The sequence below is a fragment of the Maniola jurtina genome, chromosome 6 (assembly GCF_905333055.1).
Source record: "Maniola jurtina chromosome 6, ilManJurt1.1, whole genome shotgun sequence".
In the NCBI taxonomy this organism is placed as follows: domain Eukaryota; kingdom Metazoa; phylum Arthropoda; class Insecta; order Lepidoptera; family Nymphalidae; genus Maniola; species Maniola jurtina.
The window spans coordinates 8,354,418-8,370,068 of NC_060034.1; the positions used below are offsets into that span (position 1 = coordinate 8,354,418).

At 34.9% G+C, this 15,651-nt stretch overlaps 2 protein-coding genes across 5 annotated transcripts in view; both read left to right on the forward strand.

Annotated features, from left to right (window-relative positions):
- LOC123866164 (bestrophin-4-like) overlaps nt 1-15,651 on the forward strand; it is a 24,557-nt gene continuing 8,906 nt past the window's right edge. For 2 of the 4 annotated variants that reach the window (XM_045907550.1, XM_045907551.1), the window contains exons 1-6: nt 1-589; nt 10,209-10,319; nt 10,446-10,617; nt 13,574-13,776; nt 14,353-14,521; nt 14,985-15,233. In XM_045907550.1, coding sequence (XP_045763506.1) covers nt 519-589; nt 10,209-10,319; nt 10,446-10,617; nt 13,574-13,776; nt 14,353-14,521; nt 14,985-15,233 — 975 coding nt within the window. In that variant the 5' untranslated portion in view covers nt 1-518. Of the gene's footprint in view, nt 590-10,208; nt 10,324-10,445; nt 10,618-13,573; nt 13,777-14,352; nt 14,522-14,984; nt 15,234-15,651 lie in introns of all 4 variants that reach the window. The other 2 variants (XM_045907552.1, XM_045907553.1) reach the window with 2 other exon arrangements.
- Nucleotides 4,274-15,651, forward strand: part of LOC123866170 (translation initiation factor IF-3, mitochondrial-like) — a 26,394-nt gene continuing 15,016 nt past the window's right edge. The window contains exon 1 of the mRNA XM_045907566.1: nt 4,274-4,294. The gene's annotated coding sequence lies outside the window, so the exon portion shown is untranslated. The remainder of the gene's footprint in view (nt 4,295-15,651) is intronic.

Consider the following 15,651-nt stretch of genomic DNA (forward strand, 5'->3'; position numbering starts at 1 on the left):
GTGACAGTGTTCAGTGTTGTGTTTGTGTTGACTGTTGTTGCGTGCCGTGTGACTGACTGATGTTGTGTGTAGAGTGTAGACCACACTGACCAGACTGTAGACCAATGTTGTGTTGACTCACGGAGAGTGGATTCGCTCCGGTTAGCTGCTGCATGCTTTTAGGCTGCACTTAAAAACGACTAACTTAAAATACTGCAATGCAGATTGCAGTTTTGTTTTTGTTTCGGTGATGTTGGACTTTTAATATAAAAATCGAAGTTAAATCTATTTGTTTGTAACAAATTAACAGTCGTTTAATTAATTGTATTTTTTATTAAATTGAGGTGTACGTAGCATAAAACAAAATAAAATAAAAAGCAGGTCCATTTAATGCTAATGCAACAAGATTCTAATTACATATTTTATAGATATTGATTGTGCTAGTGAAACAAGTGCTTTCTAATGTTAATTATTGTAACTACTACAGTTATAGAAAGACATAATATCTGTGATATTTACAATTTATTTGACACATCGAAATGACTGTAACTTACACCGGTGAAGTAGCTACTTGTCGTGGCTTTGGAACCTTTTTGAAAGTTTTATCCAAGTAAGTGGTATGTGCTTATTTACCTATATTAAAAACTACTGTAGGTAACTACTTGCCACATTTTTTATATCTTTAGAAATTATGTAATGTCAACCTTATTACTTACCTACTACTAAGCTAAGCTAATTACTTATTCCATAGCTGAATAGTTTTATGCTAGGCAAGGCCATAGCCAGGAATTGATTTCGGGGGGGTTTATCCGGGTCTTAACCGAATCTTTTCATGTGAAAAACAATTTTTACTTTCCTTTTTTATCCTGGTAAAACAAAGAGTTCCTAGGGGATGTTAAAAAACGTACGTAACGTAAATTCATGCGGACGAAGTTCTAGGTATCGATTAGTAACCCATAATAATAGCGCGAGCGAAGCGATCGTGAAATTTTTGAGATATTTACAAAAATCTAGGTATTTTAATATTAGCGAAAGTCTCTTTCAGGCGTATCTTCTTAGCAAAAATTTGGTACTATTCAGAGATACTTTGCATCCCATGGGTCCAAACCCATCCAGGAAAATCAGAGTTCTCACGGGGCTATTTTAAACCCAAATCAATGAACGAACGAAGTTCCAAGCAACGAATATTAAATAAAAATGCAAGCGAAGCGAGCGCAAAATTTTTGATATATTTTTCTTTTATAACCGATTTTATTAATTCTTTCACCATATGATAGGCAGGTAGATATCCAAAAGTAGCAGGCTATAAATTATATTATTATTATGTACCGCGACGACGTTGCGGGCTAAAGCTAGTAGGTGTATAATATACAAATTACAATAAGTACTTTACTTATTCACTTTGGTTTTCTTACACTTCTAATGTCAAACAATAGGTAGGTATTTTTTATCATATCATTGTACATAGAATAGGTACCTACCTAATGTTAAATGACCGGAATTGACGGCTTTTGCATTCAGAAATTAGGATCCCGTCGGCCGCCTACGAAACGAAACCAGTTACATAGGTCTACGAATACATTTTATTCCTTGTACGATATAACCAGTATTCTACAAAAGAATATATTTTCTCACCATATTACTAGTCAAAAGCACCTATTTTCACAGCTTCAGCTTAGCACGTCTGGTTTCGTAAGCGGCCGAAGGGATCAGGATTCAGGAGTCAGGATGTCTGTGTAGAAGTACCTACCTTGATATCTGGGCAGGCTCATAGTGTTTTTTTTTTTAATTTTATTCTTTAGTCTCTTCATTTCCCTTTAACTGAATTTCATGGAACATTGTTTCCATCTAATGAAATTCACAGTATGTTTCTTGATATTTTGCATCTCGAATCAAAAACTACTATGCATAAAAATAAATAAAAATATATTTTAGAATGTACGGGTAATATATGATTGGATACTTATACAGGTGGCCACTATGTACTTATAGGTGCCTAAAGTATAGTTTAAAAAGAATTAGTTCTTTTACGATGGTACCTACGTACGCGAGTCCGATTAACCGGTCTTTTTGTTTAATTTTTTCGGCTTTCACTAGATAACGCCTCTATTTTGGATATCCGACTGGACTGTCTTATTTATAGGATAATGTGGTGGCACGTTGCGACATCGTTGCCGTCGCGCGTCGTGTCGCGATGCCTCCTTTCTTTTCACATGGTTCTTTTCCTGGTTAGACTTCTCCACATGTTATCATCAATTCTCTGATGTCGTCCACCCTCCAAATATTGATATAAGGGATACACCTAAGCATACAATTTTATCCTGTCTGTAAGTTTCGACCCACGCACTCAATGTTCAGTGTGAGGTGAAACACTAAAAAATGAGTGGGTTAAAGTAAACAAGTTATCAATAAAATGTTAAAAATTCCTTGACGTGTCATTGATAAAAGTGATACCAGTCATTTCCTCGTTGAGTTAGGTATATAATATATTTACCTAATTTTAAAATAAGCGACCTTCAAGATTATATAATAACAATAAGTGATAAAAAATATTTTATTAAACTTGAAACCGCATCTTTACTAATGAATATTCACATTATGTTATTTGACCGATACTAATTTCCGTAGTCTACAGCTAAATTACATAACCACTGAGATACAGAATAGGCCTCGTAGAAATAATGTCCGAATCTCACAGAAGACGTCCTTAGGATGGCGGCGGGCGGCGTTCTCCAGAGTACCGAACCCTAGAGTTCAAAACCATGCTGCCGCACTCGCCCATCTTCACTTGACTCTCGCGCTCTCCTGACTGAGCTAAAAACTCCCAATCTATACATATAATAAAATTGTAGAAAAGTGGTGTCTGTACAATGGAAATATAAGTCTATACAATAAAATATCTGTAAAAAAAAAGTAGCAGGGGTTGTTATTATATCGATGCCGAACCCGAAATTGTAATTAATTTTTTTTGTCTGTTTGTCTGTTTGTCTGTCTGTTTGTCTGTTTGTCTGTGTGTTTGTGCACGCTAATATCAGAAACGGCTTAATCGATTTAGATACGGTTTTCACTAATATATTGTAGTAAGCTTCACTTAACATTTAGTGTTTATTTCATGTCAATCGGTTCATAAATAAAAAAGTCATGTCAATTTAAAGAATCACGGCGAACATTTTTAACGTACATGCTGCCCGAAAAGTCACTATTCCACGCGAACGAAGTCGCGGGCACAGCTAGTCCCAAATAAAACCCGTCATAAACCGCTGCTGGATGGCGTTTCACGTTACCCACCTCTACAATCTACATATTAACACTAGTAAGTTCGTGATTTCCACTTTCAATTTCATCTTCTCTTCTCTTCTTTTCACATAGGCCTTCGATAATTCGATTCCCACTTCCGACTACCATCAGTCCTACGAAGTACGAAAATTATAATACTAGATTAATACGTAAGCTTGCCCACTGCCACTTCAACTTTTATGCAGGGCTTCTGGCTAACTAAGGTATGTCGATTAATTCTCCTGTGGTAGGATTTCTTTAATTTAGATCTTCCAGGGATTATTCATTACTAGCTCAAAATCTGTTAAAAAAATTCTGATGATGGGGAGCAAAAGATTAATAATTTAATTTCAATTCCAAGTGCTTGTTAAATAAAAAAGACGAGCAGCTAGTTGGCCACCGAACGTTGTAGTCCTTTAACGTGTCCACTGTCCATGTCCATGGAGGGAATGTTTTCCTTAGCGGTTGCCAGGCAAGGGATATCATTTATTCAATACACTTTCAGCAAACCACCTATCTATAGTAAATTAGTTACGGGAAGGAGCACTGCACTGTGTTTGTGAATTTTAGCTTAGTTCCTATAGCTTCATGACGTATCTACATCTATAACTTATGAGTAGGTAATTCTTACTATACTACCTTACCTCCTTACTAGGGTTAAAAAACATTAACAAAAAAGTATACATTACAACAAATAATGAGTTGCTCAGTTATTATTTATTAGTGGGTAATTTTAGGTAGGCACTGATCGCGAATGATTTCAATTTTTAGTATAAGTAGTTCAATCCTTCTATAAAGATTGAACCAAGTAAGTATACTGAAAATGAAAGGTTTCTAAGACGATCTACCTGCTTCACCAAACAGAAATTATAATCAATCCACATGGGAAAGGCAACATGAAATAGGTACTAACTACTATCACAAGAAGAAATCGAATTATACTTAAAAACTTTTGTTCATTCAAAGTAGGTACACACCACACACCTACACATATTTTTATAAAGAGTGGTCAGAACTCACAACATAATATAAGTAAAATTGCACTATAGTTATAATTATCACCCAGTTACCTAATTCCATTATAGTAGTACTAATATCCAAACATACCTACCTAATTGTTTAGGTAAATCATGAATGGATACTTACCTATTTGGCCCTCGTGAGACATGAGACTCGTTCTTTATAATCACCGAGTAGATAATAATCGTAAATTGTTGTAATACATAAATAATTAAATAATACTAGACATACTTAGTGGCAAAACCGAACGGGACATGGAAAAAAGGGGAAAAAATCTTTTTTTTATGTTTTTAAATTTTTTTATTATATTATATAATATTTTTTTTTAAAGTTTTTTTATGTTTTTTTTTTGCTCTCGCACACGAAGGGTTCCAAAATCAAATCATTTATTCAAAATAGGTACCAAAATACTGTATTTGTAAGATAATGATGTAATGATAATGAATTACGTAAACTTAAAACTAAAGGTACCTACGAAGGTTCCAAAAACGCAAAAAAATAACCCTTTTTTAATTTTTATGGCAGCCATTTTTACATTTTTATTATTTGTTGTTAGCAGCAATAGGAATACACATTCTCGGAAAGTTTCATCTCTTTAAGTATATATTCACGAGATACATCCCGCTGACAGACAGACGAATGGACGGACGAACGGACAGCTTAGTACAGGCTTAGTAATAGGGCCCGTTGGCATCCTTCGGGTACGGAACCCCAACAAAGGATCAACTAAACTGCAATAGACAGTCACTATTTTACTTGTTGAACCAACCAATGTTTTATGTGTAAGTACATGGGTACATGGTAAGTACAGTTTCTCCTCGTTAATAGGTTACTGAAAATAGGATTTGAAATCAAATCATAATAAAAACCGTTTTAAATAGAATTGAACACTTTTTATAGCCTTGGTATAATCATCTTAAAATATAATGGCCATATCTACATGAAATAGTTACAACTCCTCTTATCTCTGTAGTCACATAATTCAATTTGATTATGTAGATTTTAATCATTTTAGCACTTAGTAGTATTTAATGAGTATATTAATGAGTATATTAATGAGTTTAGATTTCATTGGGCTTTAACGTGCAAGTATAGTACGCGACCGGTTGAAATGCCAATCGGGGAGAAAACTCACTGACTCATCAATGCCCAGCCCAAATACTTCGACCTAGAAAGCTGAAATGCTCAGAAGTTTCCTTTAGAGGTTTGTACACAAGGAATAAGACCGAATTTTTCGGAATGCCCATAGGTTAGGGAATAAAGATATATTTTCGCCGAACGAAGTCGCGAGAGGTCGCTAGTTACTATTCTACTTTTAATTACAAAGGGATTTACAAATCTGTTTACGTTTCACAAGTTTTACTATCAATAATCAACATCAAACATAACCTACTTTTCCTTTATTGATCCGGCAAGCCAAGTGACGCCAAGCCAACTTTACTGAAATATGTACTAGCTTATACCCGCGTCTTGGTCCACGTGGACTACAAAAATTTAAACCCATATTTTTACCTTTCGTTTCTTAAGAGATGTCTACGGCATAATAGCTATAAATACTCCTATCTGCATGTCTAGCCAGATCGATCTCTCCTGTAGTTTGAGATGTGCGTTGATAGATTAGTCAGTCAGTCAGTGAGTCCTGTTTATACTTATTTATATATACCTACCTTCTGAAATGCACTGATTTATTTTAGAGACAGGTATTTTAAGTATTACTAGCACAAAATTCGAAAACCCCATAGACGTCCCAACTCCCAAGGTGCTGGAATGGCGACCTTGCACCGGAAAGCGCAGCAGTCGAAAGTTCCCCACTAGGTGGACGGACGACATCAGGGGAGTCGCAGGGAGCCGCTGGATTCAGGCGGCGCAAGACCGTGGCGTGTGGAAGTCCCTACAAAAGACCTCTAAGTATGTCCAGCTGTGGCCGTCGGTCGGTCGATGATAATGATGATGATGATGATCCTTAGTATTCTTTATTTTATAGGTGTACTTATCTTTAAACAAAAACTAGCCTCAGAAGAGAAAAGTAAAAATACCTTTTTTCTTTAAATCTGGCTTTACTCTGATTAGCCAATGTCAAGTTTGTGATATTTTCAAGTTATTGAATTTATACAAGTATGGACTCCGTCTGCGCCGGCGCCCGCCGACGCACGCGCGGCGCCCCTTCAGAGCGCTTCCCAGTCAGTTCCACCACCAAAAAACACCAACTAACACAAAAACCAGCCACTCTTAACAAAAAAAAACACTCCAAACAAGCACAGCACGCGCGCCAGCAAACACCATCACAGACGAAGTCCAAAAGTAAAAATACCTGAATACTTACATTCCACGAATCAGTATTACAGCAATACTTTAGGTATACAGATTTGTATAGCATAGCAGCATGACGTCATATCCTGTCCGTGATTCCTTTATTAACATCACTTTTGAAGGCTCTATATTAAATATGACGTCACTGTATTTAGTGTTTGACAATCTTTAATCATGAAGAGATCCCGTAGCTAAACATAGGATCATATCCTCTAGCTGTTTATCAACTAGGTAGGTAAGTTTTCTTCATGAATGACCAATAATAAATTAAATCGCTAAAATATTATGTACATACTATCGTGAGTGATATTTCTCATTCACGATAGTATATAATACATATACTGAACTCATGTGAGTAATCTGAGTAAGCCAGACTAGTCTCGAACCCATCCCGCGGGGGATCCTTTTTAGGTTTCCGCACCCGAAGGATGCCAACGGGACCCTATTATTAAGACTCCTCTGTCCGTCCGTCAGTTCGTCTGTCTGTCAGCGGACTGTATTTCGTGAACCATAAGGTAGAGATTTAGAGATCTGTAAATGTCACAAAATGCGAAATGTGAATTTCTATTGCCGCTATAACAACAAATACTTACTAAAAATTTCAACATTAAAAGTGTCATTTCTTGTACGTTTGTAGGGAACCCTTACTGTGCGAGTCTGACTCGCATTTGACCGATTTTTCAAAGGGTCTCTGCTCGCAACGGATGCAGCGCCAATGAATGAGTGACATCGATAAACAAATTCATTTCCTATCCCGAACGAACCCTATTGTTTTTCGGGGTAAGAACTATCCTATCAGAGTATTGGCTATAATGCCAAGTTGCGTTTAAATCCGTTGAACACTCTAAGCGTGACGCTTGGGAATAATAATAATTAGAATTCTGTGGCTTTGGTATAAATATACCTAAACGGTCAACTGACAGCATCGCGTGCTCCATTCTATTGATGGACATCTGCGGCTTATGAGAGTAGGTTTGTTACGGTGCACGTGCACACAGTAAATTAATCATTATGATAGACAAAACTCGGCTCACTCTCGCTCAGATTCTCATACAATTTACGTATAAAACAAGTCACATCTATGTATCACACTCGCATAGTGTATAATGGTTTATCCATACTATTTTGTTTCCTTATAGAAAACTAGCCGATGCCCGCGACTTCGCCCGCGTGGATTTAGGTTTTTCGAGATCCCGTGGGAACTCTTTGATTTTTTTCCGGGATAAAAAGTAGCCTATCTGCTAATCCAGGATATTATCTATCTCCATTCCAGTCAAATCCGTCTAGTAGTTTTTGCGTGAAGGAGTAACAAATGTACACACACACACATACACACAAACTTTCGCCTTTATTATATTAGTGTAATTAGTGTGAAGTGTGATTCAACTTTCAATATTTTACGTCGATGCAAATTCCAGTTCGGCCTTTGCCTAGGTCTGTTTTGGCCTCACGCGAGAGGAGCCACGGCATTTTCCTGTTGCTGACCGATGTATAGAATTACCAGCCAGTAACCATTACCAACGCTACAAAGTAAACATTTTCCTTTTTAATTGATTTCACTGCTGTAAAATCTTGTACCTCTCTCTAGTTAGGAATGTTTATAAAATACAGTATTATTTTAATGTTATTTTATATTGGACGTGTTAACCGCCATATATTATCTTCGCATAATCCTCTTTTCAACATAGATTAAATGATATATTTTGTTTTTGTACTGTAGTGTTTACAAGGTGGTTAGGTAGTCTAGGTACTTAGTATTACTGATATGGACACAAAACTTTTGTATGAAATTAATAGCCGTGTCAATTTGTAGTCGCGTCCTAAAATGCGCACTAAACTATCAAATTGTCATTAGGTTCACTAAATGATTATTTGATTGGGATTTGTAAATCTGACTAAGTTGCTAGATATATTTTACTTTATTGCCTAGTTTTTAGTTTGCACAATATTGATGAAGAGTTATTAACGATCATCTACCTAATTATTGATTTGTCTCTGATTTTCATAGCCGTGAAGAAGTATGTATTTAGGTTTTATAATGTGTAGCTGTGTACTTATAATTCATATGCAATATACTTTATTATTTATACATTGACTCTGATTACATCCTGGCTTCGTAGTTTGCATGGATGCCCTTGTGTGTAGGTATCATCCTTATAGGAAAACTGGAATGTTTTCAAACATACAGGCGCATAGTCAACTTCAAACTAGACCTATAGGGCTTAGTTACTTCTAATACACATTACTCTCATAATGTGTAAATAATGGCCTTTATGTAAAAATCTTCGTCTATAGAGCCAAAACTAAATATAAGGCCTGACTCAGGCCGCGTAGGTCTGGTTCTCATTACGTCAGATTCTTAAAAACATGATCTAGACATATGCCAACAAGTGTGAATTCATTTGTTGAATGAGATGACTGATGAGGAAATATTATCTTAGATACTTAGATAATGATTTTTATCGTCGAGGCGTCGTTTATCATGAATATCAACAAACTTTTAAAATATTTCTCACTAGCAAGCATTTGCGCATAGGATCTAGTTATCTTAGAATATATAAGTATTAATATATTATAGTATGCATGATGCCCACGACTTCGTCCGCTTTGATTTCCCTTTTAAAGGTTCCGTACCTCAAAAGGAAAAACGGAACCCTTATAGGATCACTTTGTTGTCTGTCTGTCTATAGTTTTTGATTTAAAGTGCAAAATGTCGAAAAGAATACCCGAGTACGGAACCCTCGGTGCGCGAGTCCGACTCGCACTTGGCCGGTTTTTTAAAATCCCGTGGAATTGTGTTTGATTGTCCGGGATAAAAAGTAGCCCAGGCACGTCTCCGGGATGAAGCTAATGTAGCTATTCATCCACGTTGAATTCGGTTATAATTATTCCTGCGGAAACTTGAATTTTCCTGAATAAAATGTAGCCTATATGGTTATTCAGGGTATAAACTGTACCATTCCAAATTTCAGCCGTTATCAGTTCAGTCATTGGGGCGTGAAGGAATAGCAAACATCCAAACTTTTACTTTTTTCTTCATTCAACATTATTAGGATTAGGATTTAATTACTTTAATGTTTACTATTTATATATACAGGGTGTTTGGTAATTAGTATATAAAGACGACACGTTCCCATGCTACTTTGATCTGATAAATACAATGCTGAAGTATAATGACGAAATAAAATTATAAAAAAAATTATGTCAAAGTTTTCATGACTTTAACGTGCCCTAACTCACTGAGATCGTTGGTCATCTTTAGATAGCCCAAGTCCAACGATCTCAGTGAGTTAGGGCACGTAAGGGCCATGAAAACTTGGACATAAAAAAAAATTGTATGGAAATTTTATTATTTTATTTCGTCATTTTACTTCAGCATTGTATTTATCAGATCAAAGTAGCATGGGTTCGTGTCGTCATTACATACTAATCACCAAACACCCTTATATACTATATAAATAAATTACTTATGTATGTACAGACCTATTTAAAATTAATTATATAAACTTTTTAAAAGTAGGTTATGAATTTGTTGTAATTGTATTGCTACTACTTACCAATTACACTTACTTATTAGTTTTCTAGTAGTTAGATACGTTTGTTAACAATGATCTTTTTTTCAGATGGCGTGGGAGTATTTACAAATTAGTATGGCTAGATCTTCTAGTTTTCTTATTGATTTATTACATATTAAATTTAATATATAGACTGCTTTTAGATGAACATTCCAAGAGGTAAGTAAGTATAGATATTTTTATGTTTGTATTTATTTAAGTATTTACTTACAAATAAAAATGCAAGCGGATAATAAGTATTTTCAGCAATGCGCGCCAAGCCCTATAAAGATGTTATTTTTGCAGGATGTTTGAAGGCGTGGTAAATTACTGCAGTTTTCATGGGAACGTCATTCCATTGTCTTTTGTACTTGGTTTCTATGTAAGTGTTGTGATGAATCGATGGTGGCATCAGTACACAACTATTCCTTGGCCAGACTCTATAGCAGTGTTTGTGTCCGCATCTATACACGGACAGGTAAGATATATGTACACATGCAAAACACCTTTTCATTCACCTGAATAGCTACCAAATAAACGATTATACATATTATATTTACAATAAATATAGCCTACTAGAGGATGCCCGCGGCTTCGCCCGCGTGGATTTCAGTTTCATTAAATCCCGTGGGAACTCTTTGATTTTGCGGGATAATAAGTAGCCTATGTCCTTCCCCGGTGTGTATCCTAAGTCTGTACCAAATTTCATTAAAATCGGTTCAGTGGTTGGGCCGTGAAAACGTAGCAGACAGACAGACAGACAGACACACTTTCGCATTTATAATATTAGTATGGATTTAATATAGCAAGTTAAATGTCTTTGACTACACTATACACACGTAGACTGGTCTTAGATGCCAAAAAGAATTAGTTAGGTATCTGTATGATCCTATTTGTGCAATAAACAACAGCGAGTTTACAGTAGCACCAGACCTGTGTGATTTCAAAAGAAGTAAAATAGGTAGACCGTATAATATAGGCACATCATTATACCTACTGTTATATAAATGTATGACATCATGTATTCAATACACTTAGATCTAAGTACCTGCATACAATTGCAATTTATTTGTATTATTTCAATTAACGGGGCTCTCTCCGTCACTTACTCCATACAATCGTAGTTCCAATTTCATTTGAATATTCAGCAACCAAAGTCCATCAAATTTTGCAGACATATTCTAGAAACTAATATCTGTGCCTGTGGTGTTTTAGATTTTTCTAAAAATATTATGTACTTTTAAAATTACAGGGGCTCAAAGATTCGTACCTATGTGAATTTTTAAGACCGCGTAACTTTGAAACCGAATATTTTAACAGAAATCTGGAAAACCACAGGCATAGATATTAGTTTCTAGAATATGTCTGCATGGACTTTGGTTGCTTAATATTCAAATGAAATTGGAACTACGTTTGTATGGAGCGAGTGACGGAGAGACCCCTCTTAAGTACAATTCACAACATTGATAAGATATAAATAAATATGCCAATCCGTTTCCGAACTAATCTGAGAATGTAGATTTCGTAATATGAAAATCAAGAATTACTTTTCGTGTTATGATCAGGTGATAATAATAACAAGGTGGTTAGGATGGATAAACAAAATAAGAAAATGGGAATTCAGAAAATATCTTAGTTACAGCCACCTACCTCCGTTTTTACCCTTTGGGTACAAAAAAACTACTACAAAATCATTTACTAGTAACATACCCGTTCGTGTCAGATACACAATGCAAATCGATCTTGCTGAATACAATGGTATATCAGATAATATTATAATGACCGATTGTTATTTTATAATATCACTGCAGGCAAAACAGAAAACTTCGTCCACGTCAAATGAAGACAATTCTTTTCATATCGATTAAATCAGCGTCAAGGGCTCTTATAACTTATAATAATCAGAATAATATAACGTACAATAGATGCATAGCTATTTTTTAATTTCATTACCAAAATGAATAATAAGACTTGAAACTACAGTTGACCATTCAAAATATGCCGTATCCAGTCTATGTTGAATTAATTAGATCAAAATTGAGGTAAATAAACTATGTATTTGAGGTATGGAAACTATTTTTTACTGTGAGTAGAAAAACTGGTACTGGTCAGTGTAGGCGGTAGGTACTTATACACACTTCAGTGTTACTAGTCTAGGTACATCCACTAATGAACTATGAACACTTAGCTTGAATGTATAAGATTATAATATTAATCATGATATGTATTAATTATTTATTATAATGGGAAATATCTTAATTGCTAAGAGGACGTGTTTGTAATATTTAGTCCATAAACTACTAAATCAATCAAATTAAAGATTGTTGAATTTTGAAAAGGAATCTAAGTATGGAATTGCCATTTTCTATACATTAAAATGAAAAAAAAATTTTTTGATTACCTAATATTTATTAAAATATTAAGTATATCGCGTACCTAATTAGCCATATTCTCTACTAGTCCTATATTAATGTATACTGTATAGCTACACTGGATAGAATCAGGAGTTATTTTGCCTATGATACACAAGGAACAACACGCCCATTTCGCTACAATCCGCTAAAAATAGAGAAAACTCTGTACATAATTAGTACGTGCAGCATGTGATAGGTATATCTATTATGCCTTTTTTTCGTATAAAGGATTCTCCTAAAGTCGCATTCATAAAACGACAGATTCTTAAAACGACAGAAATGGTACAGTTTTAACCAAAAAAAAAACTTTTTACTCTTGTTTACTACTTGTTTACTTGTTTACTTACTTGTTTTTTTAAGGGGCTTTTCATAGGTGACCTATATTATGCCAGCCCCATCGGTGCAAACTAAAAACAAACTAAAGTTAAATCTAAAACTATAACAATTTGAGAGAATCACTAACAAATTCATACACTTTTCATTGCCGAAATACTCAAGGTTTGCCCAAAATACAGTTTAAAGTACTAGTAATCATAAAATTTTAAATTAATTCACACGTTAGTGTCTCTCTCAAATTGTGATTCCGAACACATGCCAACAGCAAGTGTGACACATCATCTACTTTACCACATACCTTACAATTGGGTGAATTCCTTTTACTCATTAAATGTTTAATTTAGACTTAAATAATGGCATCCGGACATACGTCTAAATGCTGGAAGTATCTTACTTATTTCTATTAATTTTACAACCAAAATGTAATACTGGCAATAAGATAGGCACCACTTGCCCTGCAACTACTGACCATGCGGAAAAAGCAAGCAATACGCAAAACCACCACGTATTTATAATCTTCCAAAATACACTCAAAGTACATTTCATTCTGATTCCGGAAAAGTAGACTCGTAGACTCCACAACACACAATTATTGCAAAGTCTTTGCAACTGCGCATCTAATAAGTATAAAATATTGTGTTTGTTTTCAACTGGATAGAAAAATAAATGTCTAGTTTTTTTTAGGACGAGCGAGGGCGGCTCATGCGACGTACAATATTACGATATGTATGTCTTTGTCTCACGATGGTGTTCACTATGATCTCTCCTCGAGTTAAGAAACGTTTTCCGATGCACGGTAATCTAGTGGAAGCAGGTCTTCTGCTCGAAAATGAGAAGGTGATTCTAGAAGATTTAAATGAAAAATTTCCTAAGCCAACTAAACATTGGTAAGTATCAGGGTTATATTTAAGTAAACTTATCCTTCCACACTACCTAAATTATTATATAAATGGAAAGTGTGTCTGCTTGTATGTCTGCTAGCTTTCATGTTTTAACCGATTTTGACGTTTGGTACAAAGGCAGCGTGCATTTCGGGAATGGACATAGAATATACTTCTGATTTTGTAATATCAAATTCTCCACGGGAATTTTAAAAGCCTAAATTCGCGTGGACGAGGTCACGGGTATCATCTAGTATTGAATATTTTCTTTGTCTTTGTGAATTTTTCGTAGTTCGAAAAATGTCTAATTAATTGAATGTTCGTTTTGTGTTTCACAATTTTGAAAGCAAGGTTTTGGGTGTAAATATCTTTTAACAACTTTTGCATACTTTTTTCATTTTGCACCGACATAATTCTATGTATTTGCATTTTCAATGAATAAGCATAAGCTAAATAATAATAATATAGTTTCTTTATGAAGATAAAGAAGAGCAGATACCTATTACCTATGTTATGTTCGTTATACTTATAACTCATTATGTCAGATAATTATAAATTTTCAAAAGAGAATAACGTTTTTAGGTTACCCATAGTATGGGCAACAAGTATAGTGACGAGAGCCCGTAAGGAGGGCAGGATAAGAGACGATTTCGCCGTTAAAACTATAATCGACGAATTGAATAAGTTTAGAGGACAAGCGGGTCTATTACTAAGTTACGATACTATAAGCGTTCCACTAGTGTATACTCAGGTGGGTTTTACTGTTTTCTTACTTAATTTAAGTGATTACTCCAGTACCTATTTACATTGTACAGAATCACTTTGTAGCATTTACTCTATACGATTTCACCAACGTAAAATAAGTCTTATCCGAGAATAATTTTGATATTGTGGCAGGTTATCAGTAGAAAAACTGTTATTACGCCCAATTTATTCCTCGATTAAACGTAACTCGACGTTGGTGAAATCGGAAATAAACGTGATAAGATCAATAAGCAGTAAGTACTTAGTACAAAATGTTCCTGAACATATAGGTTTGCTAGGCGCAGCTACGATTAGACAAAAAGTATTTTTGAAACAATCCTTAGTTGGAAATAACGAGAGACGCCCATAGGCGTGTCATACAATCGTAAGCTTAATGGGGTCCGTGATAAAATTTGACCATTAACGTTTTTATACGATGGAACTATAGGTGCGGCGTGGTTTTTTTTCAGGTAGTTACCATTGCTGTTTACTCATATTTCATTACATCCGCGCTGGGTAGTCAGTGGGTTGATAACAAACTGCAATCACATAGCACATCAGTCTATATAAGTAATATAGACCTTTATTTTCCTGTATTCACGACATTAGAATTCTTCTTCTATATGGGCTGGCTGAAAGTGGCGGAGTCACTTATAAACCCCTTCGGCGAAGATGACGATGACTTCGAAGTCAACTGGATGATTGACAGAGATCTGCAGGTAAAGCTTCATTAATGAAACTAATGGGTGCTCGTCGAAGTTATTACTTTGCTATATTTGTTTAGCGTCATCAATAGTAACTGGCACGAATGGAAAATTATAACTATCTAGGTACTTAATATGTCTAAATAATTATTTAATATTAGGTACTCGTACCTTGTATTAGGTCTGAGACCGCAGATGGCTAAACAAAATAACCAATAATTTGAATAGTTATTTGAAAACAATAAATTTGAATAACCATGACCATGAATCGGTCCAATAACTACATTCTCAAATTATTTATTTATTTGAAAAACATTTATTGCACACACAAACATAATATATACAAAAAATATTAGAAGAAACTACTAGATGATACAAAGGCTGCCTTATTGCTATAGCAATCTCTTACAGACAACCTTTGGTGTACGGATTT